A 24,938-nucleotide genomic window follows, 5' to 3' on the forward strand; every position below is an offset into this window, starting at 1 on the left:
GAATATGGTGATGTTCTGTCTCATTCTTCACTGGCATACTTTTCATACTCTTAAAAAAGCATTCTGGCATTGTTAGAAAACATTTCCTTCTCACTTTATTTTTACTCTGTGTGATTCCTTTTCATTTAATGCTGCTGGATTTGTTTAACGAAGCCTTTATTGTTGAAAAGGAATGTAGTAGTCGCTGCCCTCTTGTCCACAGCCATTACTCATTGAAAGAGGGGACCATGCTGGTCATATAAATGAAAGTGGTAAACACTGCTCAGAATGGACTGCTTTATATACTTGACTTCTCGCATCATACTAAATACTCTATTGTTTGCCTAGTTTACTGCTTATCCAGGCCCCAGATGAAGAAGTTACTTGTTTGTATGTGTATATATATATAATATATATATATTTATATTTACTAGCAGACTCACTGAATGCAAATGATTTACATTTCCTATTCTTTACTATCTGACAGAACTGCAGTGTCAGTCAACACTGTGGACTTCCAGTCCTTCTTGTTCAAGTATGATAAGTCTGGCTACACGTTCCGTATTGAACAGCATCAATATCGCTGCAGCTTTAAACAATAGCAGGGTCAATGATGCCTGAGAGCCAAACCAGTGCACACCCTGCGGAAGATGTTTTTTCTCCCGAAAGTACCTTAAAACTCAACTGTTGGATTCAGTGAGAATACGAAGAGGTACATATTTAAGAGGGTTTAGACATTTACCTCTAGTTATGATTTTTAAATCACTCCTTGTGGCTTTTTGATCCTTTCTACCAAATGAATTAGTTATTTTTCTCTTGCTAGTACCTTTCCTGCTTTTTGTTTTCTTTCTTTTTTTCTTTTTTTTTATTTTCCAGCAGTGGGTATGGAAACAAATATGATTTTTCTTGTGACAGTATTCAACACATCAGTCCCTCAGACAGCATTTGTGTAATTAAAGTCAGCAATATAGATGCAAGAAATTAGCTAAACCCAAACTTCAGTGTCTATTTAAATGCTAAGTACTCAGAAGTTCTCTTAAACTTGACTTCCACTTGAAGTCTACTGAAATTGTGAAGCACTTCTGGAAATCAGACCACTTTTTTACTTGCCCATTTATAGGTTATACCCATCCCTTTTGGAAAACCTGGGTTGAATCACTGTTTCAGCTGTTGTGAAGATAAAATGATGTCTAGCATCATCTTGTAGCAACGCTGTAAGTTTTAAGAAATCAGTGATCACCGATACCTTGAGGACCAAACTTGCTTACATGTTAAGTCAAATATGTGGAATCACTGCCTGAAATAGCACAGGCAGCTGTTGACTCAACAGGTCTAATTTCCAGTGTTACTTCCTAAAATGTTCATCTCTTGTTGATGCTCTTCAAGAGATTTTTATGAGGCTATAAGGAGAAAACATACATTTGAATTAGCAAGAGAAAAAGTACAGCTGCTACTTCATCCAAATCATTTTCATTAATTAAAACGAAGGAACAGACAAAAGCACTATTTTGCTTTTTGACATGACTTTTTTTGTTGTTGTTGCTGTTGTTTGTTCTTCCACATAAATGATTCTGGCAATGCCAGATACAAGTGATTTAGCACGGATCCAGGCTTGGAGAAGGTTTTTCCAATAGACAGGTGATGCCGTTTTTCCTGTAGAATTCTGCCTGCACGTGATTAATCCTTGCGTGACCTTTCATCGGCTGCTGTATGGGCTTATTTATGCGCCTCCCATACTCTGAAGATGACAAAACAGCGACAGGTCTTGCCATTTCCTGTGAAAATGTAACATTCTCCTTATCATAAAATCACAGAGCAAATACTTGGCAGTTATCTACTGCTAAATGTGCTGTGGCTGGGGGCACAATAACAGATGGAACTGTACAGCATCTGCTATACAAAGGTATATTTATTTAGCAGTGATCTGCACTCTTACTGCTCCATCCCTGACCTAGTTTTTTATGTATATTAATAAACCACGAATGTATCACTAGATGATGAGATGATAAGGTATCAAATTGTGCCACACGCGCACACACACATGCGATCACCATGTGATTACTGGCAAAGTAAATAACGTGTTAGTGGAAAGTGGCACAGATTTTATTTTCATTCTTATTTTTCTTGTGCCCAGACTTGCGCAACTGAAAAAGCAGAGATTAGTTTGTGTCCCTTATTACGGGAACCTTACTTATTACCCTGCTTGCACAATTCAGTGAAACCATTACAAGAAAAAAAAAATAAAAAATAAATCAAAGCCTAAAGAAAAACCCTGCACAACCCTTGGTGTGTGCAACCTTTCCCTGAAGGACATAAAGCATGCTACTGGATTTCTGCATGATGAAAGGTTTTACTAATACCGCTTGTAGCTGTAAGATTGTAGAAGTAACTGGTCTGTAATGATGGGAAGCAAAGTTGCTGAAAAATAATCCAACCAAGACAAGATTATTTTAAGCCTGTCCTTAATAAACTGCATTTTAAGTGACTGTGCAATCACTAGCTGCAATCTGCAGTTCCTTCCTGTGCTGCAGCAACAGGGAGCTCTGGAGTCAGAAGGGAAAGGCAGGGTTTATTTGTTTTTCTTTCCCTAGCCAAAGGTCTCAGATTTATCAGGCTGCTTGTGTGTTTGTGCACTGGCTAACACAATAAGCCTTGGTCCCCAAAGTGTTTACCTAGTGCTGCGATATAAATAATATCTACAAGAAGAATCAAAATGCAGACCACACCACAGTTCAGATACAAACAAATGAGCTCTTTTCTACAACATAAATGGGTCTGAGCCATACCAAAATTTACGATTGGGCCTGTGAAGCACATGAATTACCACATTTCCTGTGAGAATGCAGGATGAAACACAGACCCAAGGGGACTCGTAGCAGGGCAGTCAGGTGTGTAACATATCCAGATAGACAAATCTAGACCTGAGACTCTTAGGAAGATGGTGCAAGCCCTTTTTTTTTTTTTTTTTTTTTTTTTTTTCAAACAAAACAGAATGAAAAAGCACCTATTCTTTCTCAAGCTCTCCTACAGCCTTCCTGCCCATCTTGCTCCACCCCACCGAAAGCTATTCAGTACACCAAATTCTAACCCCACCAAAACAAAAAGCAACAGTCAAGAACAGAAGGCAAAAAGATCAGACCATTTTCTCCCCATCCCCACCTGTGGATAAATGCTGAGAAAGAACTGACAGAATTTTTCGTAGAATCACTGAGTGGTTTGACTTGGAAGGGACCTTAAAGATCACCCAGTTCCACACCCCTGCCATGGACACCTCCCACCAGACCAGGTTGTCCAAAGCCCCATCCAGCCTGGCCTTGAACACCTCCAGGGATGGGGCATCCACAGCTTCTCTGGGCAACCTGTGCCAGTGCCTCACCACCCTCTGAGTAAAAAATTTGTTCTTTATATCTAATCTAAATCTCCCTTCTTTTAGTTTGAAGCCATTCCCCCTGGTCCTATTGCTACATGCCCTAACACAGAGTCCCTCCCCAGCTTTCCTGTAGGCCCTCGTTAGGTACTGGAAGGCTGTTATGAGGTCTCCCCGCAACTTCTCTTCTCCAGGCTGAAGGACCCCAACTCCCTCAGCCTGTCTTCACAGGAGAGGTGCTCCAGGCTTCTGATCATCTTCATGGGCCTCCTCTGGACTCACTCCAACAGGTCCATGTCCTTCTTGTACTGGGGGCCCCAGAGCTGAATGCAGTGCTCCAGGTAGGGTCTCACAATAGCAAAGCAGAGAGGGAAAATCACCTCCCTTGCCCTGCTGGCCACGCTTCTTTTGATGCAGCCCAGGATATGGGTGGCTTTCTGGGCTGCAAGAGCACATTGCTGGCTCACATCAAGCTTCTCATCAACCAACATCCCCAGGCCTTTCTCCTCAGAGCTGCATTTCATGATTTTTGTGGGTTCTGTATTCAGCAGATATAATTTTTTCCAACAGCTGGCTGGGAAGCATCCCATTACATGCCCTCACAATGTGTAATTCTACCACTGTTAACACTTGAAATCAGCAATAGCAACCATGTGCAAACACTCTCTCTGCAGTCATTGCATTATGTGCAGCTAAGCTGTGTGTCTGTGATTGTGCTGCTGGGTTCCCTGGGTGCACCCACGCTCTCTGCAGGGAACGAAGGGCTAACTTGCAGTGGTTCAGGCTTTTTCCTCTTCAAAGAAAGAAGTGCGCTGTGGTGAATTCAGCCCGTCTCAGTGCTGTACTAGAGAGATGTTGATTTGGGCATTTTTATTTATTATGTTTTATAAAATTGTTAGTATTATATAAAGTCAGTGGGGGCCATTGAGGTAATTGAGGAGCAGGAGTTGAGTACATGACCTGCATTTAGTTACGGGTAAGTCCAGTGTTGGGCATCATCACATGTGTGAGGATCGTGTTGCAACGTTTAACAGCTGTGATTTTGATGTGCCTCCACGCTAATTAAGGGGCTGGATTAAGGGACACCTGTTCAGAACAGTTCCCAGGCCGAGCCACTTGCGTGCATTGCCCAGCAGGGCTAGTGTGCATGCTGACCCAAAAGCGTGTGCTTTAGCAAGCAAACTTTCAGGAAAGTGAGTTTTGCTGATACTGAAGGGATGCAAGATCTCAGTTAAAAAACTTAGATTTGCACTAACAGAAAAACTCTTTCTAAACAAACTTCACAGGTGGATGTTGGGTTTGGGATTGTGGGTGGTGGTGGGATCAGCTTGGTTTAATTTAAACAAAAAAGCTCATTTTTCATTAGTCGTTTACATGGCTTTTGGTCTCATGCAGATTTACAGTTTTGTTGCTGGGCATGAGCAAGGATGGTAATGGGCACTTCTATGATTCCCTTGAGTGCACCTAACGCTCCCTGCAATGTCTGATGGAGTTGAAGGGGACTATGATTGTGCACTGAAATGTCTGGCATATATAGCTGTTAGTAAGACGAATTACAAGCAGTGGCCTTTGTCCCAAATTTTCAACAGTTTTATTACCTAGCAATTACAGTAATTTTAACTTTCTCTCTCTCTTCCTTCTTCCATTTCTATCATATCTAATACAAGCAACCACTCTTACCTTACTCCCATCTTTCCATTCCATGAACCCTCTGCAATTTTGAGGCCATTAACACATGGAGGTTGCATTTTTGTCTGGTTTTGGACATCCTCTGCCTCTATGATCGTCTGTGTGTGTTTATATATGTATATATGTAATGTGTATTATTCAGATGCTGCATGGAAAAATATATTTATATATATGTATCTATTACAGTATTTCTATTTTCAAGGCATCTGTTTAAAAATGTGTCTGCATACTTCCTTAGCCATCAGGCTCCACACTAAATCCAGATTCTGCTGTCCTTTAATGATTTGGTTTCAGTGAGCCTTTTCCAGGCATGTCCATGGTCTTCTGACCTCTCCTTTGCATGAGCTCTCTTTGATTTTCCTTCCTGTGGGGCAATCTGGGTGTAAGTTGGAGTAACAAACACACCAGCTTCAGAGATCTGGGCTGTCTCAGCAAACGTTGATTGATATAGTGGAGTGCAGGGCGGGAGAATATCACAGGACGGTGGTTGAGTCGGAGCCCCTGGTTCCAGTTCTCTTAGTGAGAATAGTTTTCAAGCATCACAGAAGTAGCTGTAGGACCACTAGAACTGCAAACTCCCAAGGGGCACAGACTGATCAGGAGTTACTGATCAGAAGTTACTCTGTAATAGGTGGTTTGCCTCCCTGTATGTACTTCTTTCCCCCACCCTTTACCTTAAATAAGGTCTGTCACCTGGATATCTACAGGATGCAAAGAGCAGGAGCTATCTCAGGTGTCTTGACTTGCTAATAAACTCCAGCCACCTCAAAATGTAAAAAATACTTTTAACAAAAAGAAATTATTAAAGGGTTACCTCATCATTAATGTGAAGACCAAGACTCTTTGAGTGTTCTCTGTCACATCGGTGAAGTTTTTTGTTGTAACCCTCTGGTCTTTTAAAAATGGAATCATAAGTGGAAACCCCTCCTGCCTTGAGAAAATGAGAAAAATGGCTAATTAGCACTATTGTTTACCTTTATAGGTTATATAATACATATAGTCATTCAATAATAAAACAGTGCACATACAGCATTAGATGATGGCAAATGTATGTACCTGAGGTACCATTAGCATGTTTGGGTCATTCCTTTGAAATAATTTGCAATAAAAATACCAAATGAGGTGTGGTTATTTATTTTTTTATTATTATTATTTTTGATCTGTTCATCTTTCAAATTTCCCTTGTGGAAAATTACCTCAAATTTTCCCTGTAATCTCTTGAAAAATTTGGAAATGTATCTGCTTTACTTGTTTGCTTTACTTCTATTTTTCTGAACTTTATATTCTTCTTCTTAAATTCATAAATTTTTAAATAATCTGGTACTGTTATATAAAAAGAAAGCAGGCAGTTTCAAAATTCATTTGGAATGAAGATAATATAAGTGCTCTGCAGTGGAATCACCATTTAATTTCTGGTTAAAGCAGAACTGAGAAGAGCTCAGACACCTGCCACAGTGGTAATCCTGTCAACTGTAACATATGAAAATAAAGCAAACCCCAAGCCAAAATATTATTACATTTATGGTATCTGTTGACATAGTTACATCCTAAAAACAACATGAAAGACGTGACCTGCTAAGAAATGCACTAGTGAAATCCAATTAAAAAAAAAAAAAAAAAAGTTATCAATGGAGGAATTTCAAAAACAAAAAGAGCCAAATCCCCCATTTTAATATGTTGTCAGTTGTTTATGACCTTCATTAAAAGGTCCATATTCCAGTGAACATGCCAATCGATCACTGTTTTTATGCATGGTTTACTAGCCCTGTCCTAGATGATCTGCTTAAGATCTTCTGCCAGAGGTACAGAGACAACACTTCCGTGTTCAAAATCCTGGTAACTCTTTCCTGTTGTTTCTTTTTGTTGTTAAATGCTGACTTACTAGGCTGAGGTGGTGAGGCATCCTCTGTGTAATGCTACAGAAGCTAAGCACTTTGCAAACATTCATTAATATTCCAGGCACAGATAAAATAGGTAATAGCTTTCTCCATGTCACAGAAGAGGAAACAGGACATGAACTGGCTACAGTAACTTATGCAAAGTAATACTGGGAGTAATTGTCAGCCAAGGGATTAAGAGGTGGGTATTTCTGGCTTCGGGCCACATGCTAAGCATCTTCCTCTATTTATCTCTGCTTCAGTCTCTGCCACACAGTTTATATGGGTCTTTAAGATCAAAAAAATGAATGAATTTCCCTTTTCCATATAAATTGAAATTTTCCAATGCTCTAATTCCTTAATTGTGCAGAAGAATGGGTCAAGTCTGGTTCCTCCCCTGTGGCCTGGCCCTGTGCTGTGAAGAAACCTATTTAACAGCTGTTATCACTTTCTGTTTCCATGCCACTGGAGCAGCTTTTTCCACAAACCAGGTCATCGGGAGTGTGAAAGTGGACTTTGTATTGTAAACAAAAGCTCTACCATATGGTTGCGAATTCTCTGCAGACCGGACAGACATCCTTCCTGCCAGCTCCGCCACCCCGAGCACACCAGTCAAGCTCTCTGATCTTCCCTAGCCTCACTCCTGTTGTGCCCTCCCTGCCGTGTCCTGGTGATCACGACACCGACTGTGCTGGGTCACATTTGGCTCTGAGCACCTTCCCGAGGTGACACTGAGATCCACACAACAGCATTGAAAGTGGCAGGGCCTCCAGCAGGGCCAGCGCTGCTGAAATCTGTGCTGTTGTTCACTTAAGGAACAGCGGGTTCATAGGGTCTGGCCAGCTGACTGACAGGTTAAGTGTCAGTGTAATACCTTTTGGAAACATTCAATTATCAATGTAGATGTCTGTTTTATTGTTTGAGATGTTCTGTTGATTTTTCACATTAAAGTTAAGCATACACAGAAATCTGTGTGATGCACACTGGAACCTGTTTCCCTTGACTGCAAAAAGGTCAGTTTCTTACAAAAGGGTCTCAATCCTCCTTTGTCAGAAAAAAGCAGGCAGTGCACCCATGCCTTGAGGCAGGTGTTGCTCTTCATGACCCCACCTCTAGCATTGCCCTAAATCTTGCCCTTTCTTGCATTTTGACAGCACTATGCGGCTGGTGGATCCTTAATCCTTGCACAGCTGCTAGCAAATTTATCTGCCTTCTGTCACCGCCCAGTGAAAGATACTTCCCCCATTTTCTATCCACACGTAGTACATACCTGTCACGCTTCACGAAGGCCTTTGAAGATGAAAATTGCTATCTGAGTGCCAAGTTACAACGTCAGACTGCCTAGCTCAAGAGTAGAGCGCGGCGTTTTCATAGGCCTCCCCCCTCCCCAGCCTGTAACTCACACCCTGGAGACGCTTCCCAGGCGCCAGGCACCCTTCCAGCTATGCAGGCCAATGAGCACTGCTGCCAAAAACACGGAGGCTTTGCTTCTCCCCCCGGCACCAGCCCTCACCTGGGCCTCTCGGTAGAAGTAGCTGAGCTTTGCGGGGCCGTCTCGCCTAGGTGGGATGTAGCTGAAGGCAGACAGGGAGGAGACGGGAGGCTGGCACCTCCTTCCCACCTCACTGCTGCCTTCCTCCTCATCCCCTCCGTGCTCTTCTGCCCCTGCTGGGGCAGAGGCTGCCATGTTGCCTGCTTGTGTTACCTGGTAACGCTCTGCCATGGCGGGGCGGGCACGGGCAGCCCAGCAAAACGGGTCATGGAGGAGGGAAGGGCTGGGACGAGCACTCCTGGGGTGAGGCGCTGTGGAAGGATCAGGTGTCCTGAGAGGGCAGGGCTGTGCCCCAGCAAGCTCGGGGTGTGTGTTAAACCTGGAAACATTTAAATGTGAGGCCACGGATTTAAGCAGCAGTCTCAGGGCTGCCTTACCAAGCAACTGCTCTACCCTCTTCCCAGCCTCTGGTTCCTTTCTCCATTCAGCCTCTGATGTATTACCGTCTCTGGAGTCTGGGGAATCACAAAACCACAAAATATCCCAAATTAGAAGGGACCCACAGGGATCATTGAGTCCAGCTCCTGGGTCTGTACAGGACCACCCAAAATTCAGACCTTGTGCCTGAGAGTGTTGTCCAAATGCTTCCTGAACTCTAGGGAACAGGGGGAGAACAAAACCGCACCATAGAGGACTGATTTTTTTCATTTGGGGTTTGCCCTATGCCAAAAATTCCCTCCCATGGATCTTTCTGCACTTTCTGCACACAGAGGCTGAAAAAAAAAGCACACCAAAAAAAGCACACCAAAACATGGCATTTTCAACAGCACCCTGGAGAACTAGGGGAATCTTCTGCCCTGTCACCCAGCTGAGCACATTTTTCTGATGAGGTGTTTAGCCACTTCAGTCAGTTTGGTCTGAGATACACACGTACTTGAGTCTGGGGCACTGAAAGAGAGCAACTTCCAGGTGCAAGCTATATTAACAGATCAGCTCTAAAATTGCTCCACTCCAGTAACACCTGGCTCCTATTTTCTACATTCATTTCTCAGTTATCCTGCGTAACTATGACCATGATTTTTCCTATTGTGCTTCTTGGGGATCTGTGACTAACTTAATTTGCGTTACTGCTCTTTTCTGCCACTGTAGTATTAGTGCCATAGGTACAACATTGTTCTTATTATAGTTTTCAGCATTTTTTTGGCAAGCACTTACACAACAGCAATCTTCCAGGCATTTTGATTTTTACCGAACATCAAAAAAAAAGAAAAAAGTAAGAAGCATTCAGTCAGGGTACCAGACATAAATCTTTACAACCAATTCCTTCAGTCATATTGGGTCCACGTAACAATGATGTAAAAGTCCCATTTCTGCTATATAGTTGCTATTCTCCTTTAACTAATTGACTGACTAACGTAGCATCTCGCTCCTTTTCAACTGCAATGGGGAAGTATTTGTGCTCTACAGACCTGGTGTTGTTTTTTTTTTAATCATTCATGACAATTTCCATCTGTTTATCTAATAATATCCCTCTCCCAATTAGGGTTCTCTTCTTCCTGTAGCATTGGTCAAATTACCACGAGCATGTGAGCAGTAGAATTTAAAATCCAATAGCCATCTGACATCAGCTTCCTACACAGAACCACACATGCCACTGTGCAAGTGCTGTTTTGTAGTTTAGTCCAAGCACCAAGAGATTGCAAAACATTTCATAAAAAGCAGCTCAGCTGAAGCTGTAGCTATAAATAGAGCCATAAGGAACTGCTCACCAGAAATTTAAACTAAGCTAGGCAGGATCTCTGAAGTCAGATTTGAAACATTTCTCTTCAATACTTCTCTGGGTATGGCAGATGAGGTGAGTGAAAAGATGAAAGAAGAGTATTTGTACAAGTTCTCTCACCAGGACCTGATAACCCCTCATAGCAAGTGCAGCATCAAGACTAGTGCTGTGAAGAAGCAGCGGTAAGTTACAGTCATAGGTGGCTCCCTTGTGAAAGAAACAGAGGCTCCCACCTGCAGACCAAACCCTCGTTTCAGAGAAGTCTGCTGCTTTCCTGGGGTTCAGATCAGAGACATCACCAGCAAGTTTATGAGCTTAGTACAGCTTTCAGATTACTGGCGACTCCTGCTCTTTTAAATGGGTACCATCAGTGTCACAGCAAGTCTGAAGTCAATCAAAAGAGATTTTAGGGTCCTGGGAAGATGGCTAAAGGATTCAGAAGCCCGGGAAGTGTTTTCCTCAAGCCTCCCACATGGAAAGAAACAGGCAAACCCAGGATATCAATGCCTACCTCCAAGACTGGTGCCTCCACCAGAATTTTGGGGTTTATAGTTGTGGAAGCACCCTTGAGACATGAGGTCTGCTGGAGCTTTGTGGGATACACCTGTCTTGATGGGGGAAATGTTTCTTGGCCCGTAACCTGGTGAGACTGATTGGGAGGGCTTTAAACTAGGATCAGTGGGGGCAGGAGATACTGTTAAAAACTGTTAAGCCAAGGAATGGTGTAGCACCATTTGAGAGTGACAAGGCGATTGGGAGCGTCTGTACTGCTCCAGGGAGCGCTGTGGGTTCAGGAACACATCTGAAATGCCTGTATACCACCACATGCAGTATGAGGAACAGACAGAATAAACTGAAAGCTTTCCCAGAGCTATAAAATCACTGGTATTAGTGAGACTTAGTGGGATGAGCCCCACGACTGGAGTGCTGGGATGGAGGGCTGTCAGCTCTTCAGGAGGGACACACTGGGCAGGCAAGGTGGAAGTGTTGTGCTGTACGTGAGGGAGAGTTTGCACTGTATGGCCTTGTCACTGGGGATATCGCAGTAGAGAGCCTCTGGGTGGGGATTATGGGGATGGATAGTAATGCTGGTGTTGTTGTGGGTGTCTAATATTGACTGTTCATCCAGGATGATGGCACAGATGAGCTATTAGGGGAAATCTCTGGATCATTTGCCCTTGTCCTTATGGGGGATTTCAACTTCTCAGATATAAACTGGGAATTACCATACTGCTGCAACAAGCAACTGTAGGAAATTCCTAAAGTGTGATAAAGACAACTTCCTGTAGTGAGCCAGCTAGGAAAGGTGTCCTCCTAGACCTGTTGCTTGAGAATAAAGACTCGTGGGAGAAGTGACAGTAAGGTGGCTGTCTTGGCCACAGTGATCACGAAATAGTTGAGTTCAAAGTTTTTGGTGTAAGGAGAAAAAAAGTCAGCTGAGTTGCCAGCCTGGGTTTTAATGTAGTGGACACTAAGCTACTCCAGAAGCTAGTCAGCAGTGTCCCCTGGGAACCTGCTTTGGAGGGTTTACGGCATCAACTGAATTGTACTAGAAGGACGCTATACAGATTCTCAAAAATATCATTGGATACCTGTTACAGATTTATAAATCCCACATTTGAAACAATTTGAAATGATGCTTTTCAGTTCATTCTCCCTTCCCAGTCAAGGCAGAAATCTCTCTAGAGTGATTTGAATCTTACAAAGGCTTTTTCTTCCTTTCTTCCCCTTTTGCAGACTCCCCACATGCAGGGCATGAATTCCCAGGGGCTTTTGTTCCAGTCACATACACTACTCATATACTATTGTAACAGGTATGTCGCTTATAGCTTGGCACTGGAGGTAAGTCAATTTCCTCAGTAACTTAAAAAGCAACTTAAAAAGAAGCATGTAAACAGTTGTGAGAAGGTAATGGAGTAATTTTAATCTATACCATCAAGAGTATGCATTCAAATACAGCTGACATCAGAGACTAAAATGTTAAAAGTTGCTTTGCATTCAGTCAATGTCTTAGGGATAAGAAATTTAGTTGCCTACCTTTTTAGGAGGTAGCATTATCCTCCTTAGATTCCACTGCTATGATTTCTGTATTTTCAAGACGTCGATATGTGCTTGTACAGTGATAACAGTGTCTCAAAGGCAGGGTGATTGTTCTGAAATGCCAAAAACTGACTTAGGGAATAACTTGGCAAGTAAATTCCTTAAAGGAATCAGTGAGGCAAATGGTCATGGGGAAGATGGTGGGGCCAGGGATGGGGATGGGATGGACACCAGAAGACAGATGACATACAACTAGACAGGCCATTGACATGCAGAAAAGCTGTAGTAGCCGCCTCCTTGCCACAAGCTGACATACCTGTTTCAAGCTAGTGGCACTTAGAGCTGAGATGGCTACACTGCTGTCAAATCAAGGCTTAGTAATTCAGCTCCTGTCCCTGCCACTTGGCCTCAACATGCATCAGACTGCTGCATGTTCCTGGGCCATGAGGGGGAGACAGCCTTTCCAACAAATGCTGAGACCCATCATGCTTGAAGAAGAAGCTGAAGCATAGATGACTCTAAAACTGTCCCCTTTCCACTGTCATAGCTTTGGTCCTCATTTCAAGTCAAGCCATTAATTTCACAAAAGTGCTTGTTTCTTTCAGGCCCTGAATAGTGACAGACCGTCTGCCTCTAAAGGGAAGGCTCTTCAGAGGTTTGCCAGAGGAGAGGGAGGCAACTGTACATCACCTGCAGAACTCAGTGCACCTTTTGCAATCTTTAGAGGGAGGTGGGGGGTTGTTCATGTGCTACTTGGGATTTTTTTTTTAATCATTTTAAAATTTCCCTCGACTGTATCTATTGTCTCAAATAATTCTCTATATAATTACTGAGACTAAGTGACCACTTTGTAGATTGCAAACATTTCCTGGTTGGATTGTGACTATAATTTCAACCGCTTGACTGAGAATTAGGATTTTCAAATTTTTATTTTAATAATTTAAAAACAATTATAAAATGGTAACTGGTTGACTGACATGATTTGCAATTATTATTTGTATGCTGACTGATATCTGCTGAATGGATATTCCAACTCACCATATCAGATGAATATTCTGTTTAATAACCCTGCTGGTAAAGAGAATAATGCACAATTTTATACATGAAATGGACATTATTATATGTAACATTTTGTAACACTGGTTTGAAATGCAAACATAAAGCCCAGGAACATCAGTCTTTCAAAATACTTCACAGGCATTTCTTCCTGTCAAAACTGAGGTTTTTCACACAAAACATCTCAATTGCTGCAAATACATTTGAAAAATACTCCATCAGAAATTTTCAAACAATTGTTGGCAGAATCCTTGTTTTAACAGTGGCATCCTATAGTATAAAGGGTTTCATAGCTTGATAGTTGCAAACCAGATTAAAATTTCCTTTTATTCCATTCTGGTATATTAAAAACAATATTTACCTGGATGATTCCAGCCACTAAATTTGAAAGCTTTTAAAAGGAATAAATTGCAAGCTGTAGGGTAAACCATCTACAATTGATTAATGCATCACTTTTGAAAATCCACAAAAAATTTGAAGTACTTCACAGAACAAAAATACTGTTAATTACATGTTTTATTTAAGGCACATATATCTCATTCTACATTTGTTTCCTCCCCAGAGTCACAGCACTATCTTAGACAAGGAAGGAAAAACAGAAGTAAAAATCTCTAGCTTGAAGTCCACTTGTAAAAAGTGCTGATGGGTAGTATCTAGGTCAGGTGAAGGAGAATCTGCTATCAGAGGAAAAAAAAAAAATCTTCATACAGAAATACAACCAAAGGGAAAATTAATTATCGAAGGACAAGGTAATCGTTGCTTTTGATAGTAAATCTGTTGGTATATAAAGCATCCAATGACATAGCTAATTATTTGTCCTGAAATGAGTTTCTGAAAACAAAATGGGACAGACTTGAAACAGGTCTGCCTTTGGATGTGCACAGCTGTCTCTTTAGAAATGAGCAGGCTGAAATCCTACCTGTGTCTCAGTGGAAAAAGGAAAAGGTAAATAAGGTCTATAGATAGTTTACAAAATAGATAAACCATAAAGGAATATGAACAGAATGAATAATGCTTTTCACACGTTAAATAGGATGTTAATGTCTGTCTTTAGACGCAGCAGTTAAATAGCATTGACATACAGGTAATCCCAACTATTTTTGTAGTTAAAAAAATATATATATCTGCAAGCCTAATCTTTCTTCCTGTCCCTTGGTAGCCCTCCAAGTAGCAAAGCACTGGCTTTGATAAAGAAATCCATCAGACTCTGAAAGTTTGGGTTTCATTTTCCCAGCCTACAGTGAATCACTCTTACATTGATCTCTTGGCTGCTGCCTCACGTTGTCAAGCACACTTGCATTTTACTTTTGAAACTCACACTCTTTAAGATTCACTAGCAACCTATGAAGTATAGCACCAACATGGGAGTCACAGAACTTGAGCCTTATAGTGATGTAGAAAATACAGCATATTGAATACTGACGGGTATCATTATCAGAAAGCTTTTCAAGTTATACAGTTATACTTAAATAGTGTTATATTCAGATATTGAGGCAGATGAAACTGCTGCAGGAGAGGAAGAAAGAGGATACAGGATCTCTGGATCAATCTAGACAGGGGAAGAATAAAATGGTATAAACAGTAGATGAAAGATGCATTGGAAGACAAAAATATTTATTGGATACAAATAGCTTCTTGGCACTAGAAAGATAATAATACTAGTCAGCAACTGAAGGCTGGAGAGAGGATGGTATGCACCATTCTTTGGGCATCATAACTGTACATATGTATATTCATCTTTTGCCCACTTTCTTCTTAGCAGGATTTGGCTACATAGTAGCAAGAGTCAGAATGCAAGTACAAAATGAGAGAATACCAGAGTAACATGAGTGCCCTGAACAAGGGCATTTTCAACATGTTCTTGGAGGGGACATATATATCTTTATATTTCATTGAACCAGTCAGCTCACTGCTATTCAAATATTTTAACATTTTATGGGTTACAGAAATATAGTATTGTTTAACTTTTATAAAAATCATAGAAACAAGCCTATCAAATTAGGTACAAGGTTTAGTACTGATGCACAGAATGTGCAAGAATACAAATGAAAAACAAAACCCTGAATATACAGGTTATACCTGAAAGCTGCACATAGATACGACAATACAATATCATTACATATGCATTTACATACAGGGTTTTCATCCATAATGAGAAACGATTGCTTTGACCTGTGATAATACCAGAAAAGTTTTAAAGGCTCAGAGTACATTCAAAATCTAACTTTTTATTTATTTATTTTATTTTATTTTATTTTTTTAATTTAAGGGATGAAAATTCAGGTCGTCTATTTTACTTCAAGCGTAGACATTTTGAAATTGACTGCTATTCCAATTTGCTAGAGGGCGGATGGCTGCTGTCAGTAACCATGCCACACTCAGTGAGACTGTGCATGGCCTGATGCCATTTACTTGTGACCCACAGTTTTGGGAACTCCTTCTGAAAGGACACCAACTCAACACAAATGTAAATACATGTTTCATGAATTAGAAATCTGAAAGATTGTTCCATGAATCCTTTTTACAATTCAATAGTATGACAGAGCTAACAGTGCACAAGTTGACATCTATATTCATAAGATATCAGTCAGAAAAAAAAATGTAATTATATGATATTTTAAATAGGAGAATTTTAATAATTTTGGTCTTGTTAGGCTGTTACGATGACTAAAAAATGTTAGTATCAAGTATTGATAAGAGCAAAGCAAAAATAATCTTTATAGTGTTTTCAAAGGAACATAGATAGTAGTTACTGGATTTTTCAGTCTCTCACCTTGCTCATCTATGAAATTTTTCAAGTATGCTATTTTTAATTCAACAGGATGTAAACTAATCTTGAATATCCACAAAATAACATTTTTTTGTATCTTCCACTCATTATGATGTCCTGATAAATTAGACTATTTTTAATTATCCCATGAAATCTGGTATTGGAAAGGTAAGTGAAAAGCATGCGAGGGCAGTAGAGGTGGTGGAAGTGCAAAACAAACAAAATGTTTCCTCTCTTGTACAGCTTCTCCTAGTTACTGTTTAAGCACTGCAGGCCAGTTGTAGAGTAGCAACACTGCTACTGTCTCCAGTATCCCCCACTTTGCTGTGTTTATGGATCTGAGGTAAGTCTGTATCATGTAAGGACCAAATGACTGCAGAGTGCCTAGGATACCAACCAAGACTGAAGACAATGGAGTTGATTGAATTTCTGAAAGGCAACAGCAAATCTAGCAGGTATTAATGATCTAGGCTATTGCAATAGCTGGCCACAGCCTGCCTCAGCATCTAACTGCTGAATAAAAAGCAGCAGCCACAGCAGCAGACGCGCAGGTTTAGAGGGACAGAAGCCAGAGAAGGAAGCAAAACTAAGAGACAGCAACAGTAAGACAAAGTACATATAAACTTTTAATGAATTAACCTTACAAAAGACAATAGCTTCAAAACATTTGACACGTTTGTACAAAACTAATCCAGCATCGTTAGTTCTCTTCAGAAAGAATGCCAGCAAGCCACCCAACGTGTCCCTGGCTATGAGATGCAACTGGTGATCACATCCAAATCATGTGTGAACTGAGTAAACTTATTTACAAATACTGTATGCTCTAATACCAGATTAGTGGATGCTATTGGGGAGCGACTGTATTTTCCAGAAAACACCATGCATCGGGAAATAGTATGCACCCCTAGCTTTATTGCCTTTTTTCCCCACATTTGTCACCAACATCTCTTTTTAGTCCTTTCAGGATGAGTTACCTCTTTTTAATTCCCATTCCTTCTTTTCTTGTCTCGGAATAACAGTGCAAGTTGCAGTACAATCTTCCAGTCCTACAGCGTACATCACAACTGTCCTTGAACATAGGAATATCAAGGTGCAAAATGATGGCTCATGAGACTATTCTGCAGCCATATTAAAATAAGTGCCACATATCAGAAAATAGCACGCATGTTAAGGGCCAAAATGTAGTTAAAAAGTGCGTGATACTTTCCTGAAAATATGGTATTGATGACATGTACAAGCATTCTTCAAGATGCCACATTCCCTTGTGAAAGGGACCTTGTCATTTCAGTATGTACAAAGTATGTCTTCAATTCTCCTTTTCCTTTTACATTTATTATTCCTCTGCAAGTGCTCATGTATCCCAATGTTTGCAGGACATTGTTCGTCTCTTCTGTAACCTGCAACAAGACAATAACAAAACCAACACTGACAAAAGAGCAAGGCAGAATCTTCTTCCAGAGAACATCTGTGCTGAGTGATTGCAAGGGTTTTGCTATAATACTTATAAGCCCTTCAAAGGACTCAGACTAGATTTGAGCACCTGAGCTTTTAAATAGTCTGTTGCTGGCTGCCCAACCTAATCACATAAATGAAGTATTAAATTCAGTGTAATCATTTTTGTACCTAGGACCACAGACAGAAGGCTTGTGGATACACAAAGAACATTGCTCAACCTCACACAGCATTTTCCTCAGCTTCGAGAGCTGTTTTTTATTTCAGAATACCCACCTTCCCCATCTTTTTGTGCAAACTAAAGCAGCATGAATGAAGTGATCGTAAGACATTATCATCATCTGTCAGAGCTGCTGTTGGCAGTTTCCCACATAACTGGCTGTGAACCAAACTTGAAGCAGTTCTGCCATTTTAGGTGTAAGCCTGCTAGGGCAGAGGTTGTTCAACAGCATCAGCTTTCTCAGACTAGCCACATTTCTTTGTGAAGCAAACAAGTGTAGATATCATGCTTTGAAATGCCTCCTATTTTCAGTTTTGGCCAGCAGCTCTACTTTTGCATTATTTACTTCTGAATAGTCTCAACCATAGATTCTGAGTGGTCTCAGTCACATACACAATGGGAACCCCAAGTGCTATGCAGCATACCAGGCAGAAATTTAAAATGTGATCCCTAAATATGAAATCACTGGAAAATTAGCTAATTGAAGGTCTTTCCTACACAACTCTGTCTCCAGTCTATATAGATAATCATAGAATCACTTAGGTTGGAAAGTCATCCAAGGTCATCAAGACCAATGAAAGACATCAAGTCAACCATTAACCTTGCAATAATAATTTATGAAGATTATTATTCTATATGTTTCAACGAAATAAATGCTTCATCATTGCTTTATGGATTTAATTTGACAGACTGCAGTTATGGACATTTCCTTTATTTAGAAATAATTAACATCAGGAAAGCCCTTCAAGCATAATGTAGCTAATATTTTATGAGTTTAGAAATGTATAGAATACAAATGTGATTTCCCCCAAATCCTTTCTTAATCTGGTGCTGCATTTCCAGGCAAAACATTGTATTCTTCTGTAGCACAAACACAAAGTTTTGATTCTTCGCACATATTTCCCCATACTATTTCTTTTAATACTTTATGTTCCTGCCCATGGTTTAATTCTTTTTAAATGTACGGACAACTGGTAGGTCTTTTTTCTGTAGGCAACCTCAGCTCCAAAACCACAGACCTCTTTAATGTACAAATGTATTTTTTAAGCACCATACCCAAAGAATTAAGATAAATACCAGCATGAAACAAGAGTACCTGTATTTTATCTAAGACACCAGTGCTGTCCATCCTGCTGGCCACATTTACTGTATTGCCCCAGATATCATATTGTGGTTTTTGAGCTCCAATTACTCCAGCTATTACAGGTCCATGGTTAATACCTGAAAAACATCAGAACATAATATTAAGAAAATACACCCAATGAGGACAAGTATTGCACCCGGTAACATACCAAGTCACTAAGCATGGTATTTGGTCCATGTTGACTAGTGGGTACAGCCTGTTCACATTTCCTTACAATAAGAGGATGGTAATTATAAAAATGCCAAAAGATAGTTAGTCTAATTTTAGTTTTACAACTCCCTCTCATCCTGAATAATTTTGATATTTTTAACTATTATTATCCTAATAACCTGCTACTGCCATTGATACATAGCACGAGAAACAGAGTGTAGGAAGAACAGCTTCCTTTGGGAAAAAAGATATACCACAATTCTTATTATTCTTCTTATTTCTACTTTCAGTGAAAGACTTCTCCTCTCTGTAATAATTGATGGCCAAATCAAATGAATTATTTTAATTTTTCATTTTCATTCTTAAATGTAGAATAAATTAATATGAATGAATTGCAAGGATTTGAATCCTTGTTCTGAAGGTTGGATTGCCTATAATATGGTCCTAAAGAGTTATACTATAAGTGTATATATTCCTATCTTTTGCTTAAGTATGGAACAAGAGTAACAAATTGCTAGTTCTGAAATGCAGACCGTAAGAGTGAAGAACAACATAGTATAGACCCCCTTAGACTCTGAGCATGTTTTATTTTGCAGTGAGTTTCCATTCTATGTTACGTTTGTAAAGGGAGTGAGTTGTACTCTGCTAGTAGGGAAGGAAACAAGGAGGCAAAATCAAAAGCACTACCATTAACCAGCATCAAATCTGCTATAATTGAAACTACACTTACTGACGAGCAGGAAAGACAACTTATACCCAGTGAGAAATGTACCCTGCGATAGCAAACAGCTTGGATTTCTACAACTAACCCCAAATCAAAAGACCATAACTGACTTATATTTATTCTCTGACAGAAACCATCACTAGGGATATATCTAGGCAGCAAAATAGAATTGTGATTGTAGCATGGGAAGGCATCTTAGAGCTAGCTCATCTGTTATGGATCACATATAGCAGGGCAGCATGGGCTAGCAACCAGGCCATACACCCACCAGAAAACCCTCAAATAGCAGTTAAATCTAGAAAATTAGGAAGACATGCAAACCCTAAAGGATATCAGATAAAAACCTGATAAATATTTGTCTAAGGAACTGGGATTAACTCATGAAGAGTCTTAGGCCTTGCAACACCCTGCATTAACTCCCAAGTCATAGGTGGGTCTTTCTGTTTCTTAATAACCAAAGCACAGAAGGCATTATGGACTTACGACTGCAATCCACAAAAGCTATCTGCTGAGTAGCTCAAATAGTTTGCAGGGAATACTGAAGAGATGTGTGTAGTATACACTCTGCCGTGGTCCAGAAATGAGGAGCATGCAGTAGAACTTTCCCACAGAATATAATGGGAAGGAGATGAGGGTTTTTGTTTATTTTTAATTTCCTGAACCAACACTAAGTAATGTCCTCAGGGACTGGAGAACAAGGTTCAGATCCCTCCTTCTTCAAGAAGACTTCTACTCATATCTCTTAGGAATGTATTTTGGCCATCAAGACAGTCTGAGATGTGCTGCTCTAAGTGACTCCTGCTCTTTTGCTCCAGTTCTCTTTTGCATGACACATAAATGTGTATTGGGACAAGGCAGGAACAGCATCCATCTCATCCAGGTGAATTCTTTAGCAGAGGATGATGCTGTCTCATTTTCTCATGCCCAATGGGATGTTTAATTATTCTATGAAAATGGAAATATTATTCAGCAAACACTGACAAAAAGTATCCAACTTGAAAGCATCCTACACCTTGGACTCATGGCATCCTCCAGGGAACAGAGATCCCTATGCTTGAACAGCCTCAGCAGGAACAAAATCAAGTTCACCCACAACATAGACAAATGTTCTAACCATGAAGCTATACGGAAAACAACATGTCAGACTCTATTCTGGTCTGAAAAATAAAAGTAGCACCTCTGCAAAACTTTCTGCAAAAACATATCTGAGCTTGTCTAATAAATCAAGCACCTTAGCTAACAGAACAGGAGAAATGCCTGAAATATAGTCTAGGTGCTCTCTTGCCTGACAACATCGGGGTAAGCTGTGTGCCTCCTAAGGCACAGCTAGCATTTCAGGCACTTACAGCAAAATGAAGGTTGAAAGCTGAGACCTCTGGTGAGCTGCAACAATTCTAGGGTTAGATGCTAGCTGAGGAAGGCTTTTACAAATGGCATATTGGGTTTAAATCCCTAAAGTGCCAATTACGTAGTGAGGGGAAGATGCTCAAATGTTTCTGTGGCTCTAATTCCTATGTATTCAGATGCTTTCATAGTCAGCTGGTGGTGGGAAGTGGATCTGAAGATCTCAGTGGTGCCTATACTGGATTAAGGTGTCAAAGTGACAGTTTGGGGCCTGTGTCCCTCTGTAGATTTAATCTTTTTTTTTTTTTTTCTCCTTCTGCCCATTCTAAACATGTATCATTCCTTTGTTTTTTCTGCCAAAACATCTTGCCTCATAATTCCTAGTTAAAAAGAGTTATTGCTATAACCAGTTTGTGGATTTAGCGCCAATACTCAGCAGCTCTTTATCTCTACTGACATTGCTGATAAAAGTATGTTTGCAAGTATGTGACATGTGTCATCTACAGCAAGAAGAGAACTTTTATTTTGCACAGAAATATGGTATCTCTACACGTTTTTTTTTATAAACTCATCAAGTTCTGTAACACATCGAGAAGGAGGCATACTTCAGATTTGCTTTGTCATTTTTTTTTTAACTATGGCAAGGAACACAAAACAAAGAAGCGCCTTAAGGAACACATGAATATTTAAAGTCAGAAAATAGCAAGCTTTGCCAGTGGGTGACACTGTGAAATAAACATGAGAGGAGCAATTGAAAGGAAAAGCAAGCTGCCCAGCAAGAAAAAGACATGAAGGGAGAACAACCAATGGAAATCAAATACTGCAGACATGTTTCCAAGATTTATAGGTTTCCAGTATTTATTTAATGCTTTCATTTCACATTTTCCAAGTCAAAGATTGCATTGTTAAGCTGCTGTGTACTGCTATCAGGAATTAAACATTTTGGAACACAAAGTTCTTGACCAGCTCTGAATTCATTTATCTCATCATCATGGCACACCACAACTGTGTATTTTTTCAAAAATACCATGATGAACAAAGAGAAGCAATTAGGAGGTGAAATATAACTGATACCCCTAACAAATATAAATAACTAGTCATTTTTGCTCTTATTTGTCAATAATCACAGAATAACAAAGCAGAGAAATATCCTCATTTGGTTAACACTAGGAAGGGAAGCAGTTTTGTATGCTTGCTTGATTTAGTACATCTGAAATATTTCAAACTCCAGCCTCACTGGCCCCTTGTAGGTACTGTCTTTCAAAGCTATTCATATGGTTTTGTAAAGCCCTGTCTAAAGTCTCCTTTGGTACTGAGAAGCTTAAAAAAATTACACGGTTAACAACCTCTCTAACAAATACTATACAGCTACCATAAAACCATTCAGACCCCTGAGACTGTATTTTCTTTATTAAGTAATACTGCCCTGTTGGACAGTTCTACTAATACTTTAATCGGCTTGAACATTATGCTGAGTTCTCCCCTTCCTCCAGGACATGATCATAAAAATCCTGTAATACATACCTACTCGTAACTTGAAGTCATTGAATGAATGCTTGTTTATGACATCCAGTTTTGCCACTAGGGCAAATGCAAACTCCACCATGGTTCCTATGTGCATATACTGTCGTTCAGGTTCCTGAATTGCCAAACAGAATAAAATCATTTTCCTTAGCCTTAGTTACTATGAGAACATAGCCAAAATATGCTGAATCTGAAAGCACTTAAACCCTCAGGGATATCCTAATGCCAGCAGGCTGCAGCAGAAAAGTAATGTAAGAAGATTATGTCCTGTCCAGCATCACTTAGATCAAACAATGGCCAATGGACCATGATGCATTTCACTTACATGATCAATCAGTCTGGAGACGAGAGATCCAAAAAATGCATAATCTAACCATCTGACTGTCAAACAACTGATGAGCTGCTGTCTAGTCCCACTGGCACTCACTGCCTATGTGTGCCTAGGATTTGCTTATTAATCTTCTCTGAGTGTCTGCTTTTGTTTTATGCCCCTTAATAGTAATTAATGCTTGTGGGCAGCCTCACAGAGACGCCTCTCTCTCAGTGTTGCACATCCCAGAACCCTAGTGCTAGGTGTTTAAGCAGCTAACTTAAACTCCAGTGAGATTTAGCTTTAAGACTTTCTCTACTGATTTCATCTGGCAGATAACCAAGCATCTCTGAGAACACCTAATAGACCTGAAAATGAACAAAATGCAGGACAAATGAAGTGAGCAGACGACCCACTCCCTGTCCACTAATTTACTATCTCACCGTTTACATGAGTTACTAAGGCTATAGACTTAATGTCTTCTTGTACATCGACAGCATAGACTGATTCCTAAGTATTGGTTTGAGCCCCCCCAGGCTAAGGAGAGAATTGATTTTCAGGCTTCCACAGCCCAGGGTAGGACCTTGACAGAGAATGATTTCTTAAGAGGTAGGCTTATGGGTCTCTATGAGAAATGACTGAATCTTCCTCATCTTTTGAGATAAAGTGACAGAACAAATGGACAGATGACAACTTTGTGAGATGATTCATAAAGTAGATATATCAGCCTAGGTGGGACAGTAGTGGCACTTGCCAGAGCAGTTGTTTAGATCAATGAAGCCTTTCTGTTTCCTTTGGAGTTCAAATCTAGCTAAGACAGATTGTTTTTCAACTCAGCTTATGTATTCAGACTCCATCTTTAGTCATTTAGCTTTCCTTGGGTGCTGCGCCCAGGAGCACGCCTAGCAGTCAGTCATTGCTGCACTAGGTACTGCAGTATCTGTGGATCTTGCAGCATCTGAACTGAAGACCTCTAAGTTTTGGTGGATTTCAGAATGTGTATTAAATCACTGAAGGAACAGTAAGACTCAGATCTCCTGGTTAACTTTGTGGAAATAACTCAAATAATACATTTCTTCCGGTGTAAGCAGTGGTTGAGAACTCCTCTAAGTCTTCTCATCTCTAGTCTTGCATTTCCTTCATCCCCTTCACCTCCCTGAATTGCATGTCACAGCTAATTTAAAATTATTCTATTTTGTCCTTAGGATTCTTAAGGTCTATAGTTCAGGTGTTAATTGCTTCTCTCTAGAAACAACATGAATTTGTCAGAAGTACAATTAATCCTTAGCAGAAAATGCACTGATTCATAATTGCTGTGCCTCTGTTGCTAACCTGGAGTACTCTAAAGATCATGGTAAAACCAAGGACTTTGCTTCAAAGTTATGAATTGCTTCTCTGAACTTCATTTCTACTGACTGCAGTTCCCAATGCTACCCTATTAAACCAATCAGAAACAAAGAAACCCATTTTCAATGATGAGCCTGAAGGTTCTTTAATTGTATGGTTAATACAGCCACACTGCACTCACAATTTACAACAGAAAATAGTGATTCCTACAGTCTTCTTAGGACTCCATAAATTCAATTACTTCTGCTGCAGCATGTAGCAATAAAATGAGGTATTCTGTTTAGAGTAGAAGGCTGAATTTAGACTTAGAAGTGGCATTTTCAAACTGCAATGTGAAGAACAATAATTCACAGAGATGCTAAATAAAAGTATACACTTGCCCAGTACAATACAATCTACATTAAGAAGAAAAAAATAGGCCACAATGTTATATGTAGCATGCAGTTTAATGAACAGAATTTTAGGCTTCATTTGAAAATTATTTTCATTGAGCAAGAACCCTTTTTTTATACCTGACACTGTTCTTGGTTGGGTGTAGCACTCAGTCCCGTTGCTGCCATGTAAGTGCTCCCAATGGTCTTTATCTTTTCAACTCCACTGAACTTTGGCTTAGACAATAGCTGTAAAACAAGAATAGTTATTTATTATTGAGATCAGCAGCCTTGATACTCTA

The 24,938-nt window shown here is 40.1% G+C and overlaps 2 protein-coding genes across 2 annotated transcripts in view; both read right to left on the reverse strand.

The window, feature by feature from the left end:
• Positions 1–687: 687 nt before the first annotated feature.
• On the reverse strand, positions 688–8,599 carry CFAP90 (cilia and flagella associated protein 90; the record flags this gene model as incomplete). Its single annotated transcript, XM_082755108.1, has 3 exons — positions 688–1,754; positions 5,850–5,966; positions 8,426–8,599. The coding sequence occupies 3 exons, from the start codon at positions 8,597–8,599 to the stop codon at positions 1,575–1,577; spliced, it is 471 nt and encodes a 156-aa protein (XP_082611234.1). The 3' UTR covers positions 688–1,574.
• Positions 8,600–13,196: 4,597 nt separating this feature from the next.
• ADCY2 (adenylate cyclase 2) overlaps positions 13,197–24,938 on the reverse strand; it is a 212,804-nt gene continuing 201,062 nt past the window's right edge. Inside the window, exons 22-25 of the mRNA XM_082753106.1 lie at positions 24,778–24,885; positions 22,609–22,723; positions 18,819–18,943; positions 13,197–17,447 (exon numbers count right to left, since the gene is read on the reverse strand). Coding sequence (XP_082609232.1) covers positions 17,295–17,447; positions 18,819–18,943; positions 22,609–22,723; positions 24,778–24,885 — 501 coding nt within the window. The 3' untranslated portion in view covers positions 13,197–17,294. The remainder of the gene's footprint in view (positions 17,448–18,818; positions 18,944–22,608; positions 22,724–24,777; positions 24,886–24,938) is intronic.

The sequence above is a fragment of the Aythya marila genome, assembly GCF_965140915.1.
Source record: "Aythya marila genome assembly, chromosome: 2".
In the NCBI taxonomy this organism is placed as follows: domain Eukaryota; kingdom Metazoa; phylum Chordata; class Aves; order Anseriformes; family Anatidae; genus Aythya; species Aythya marila.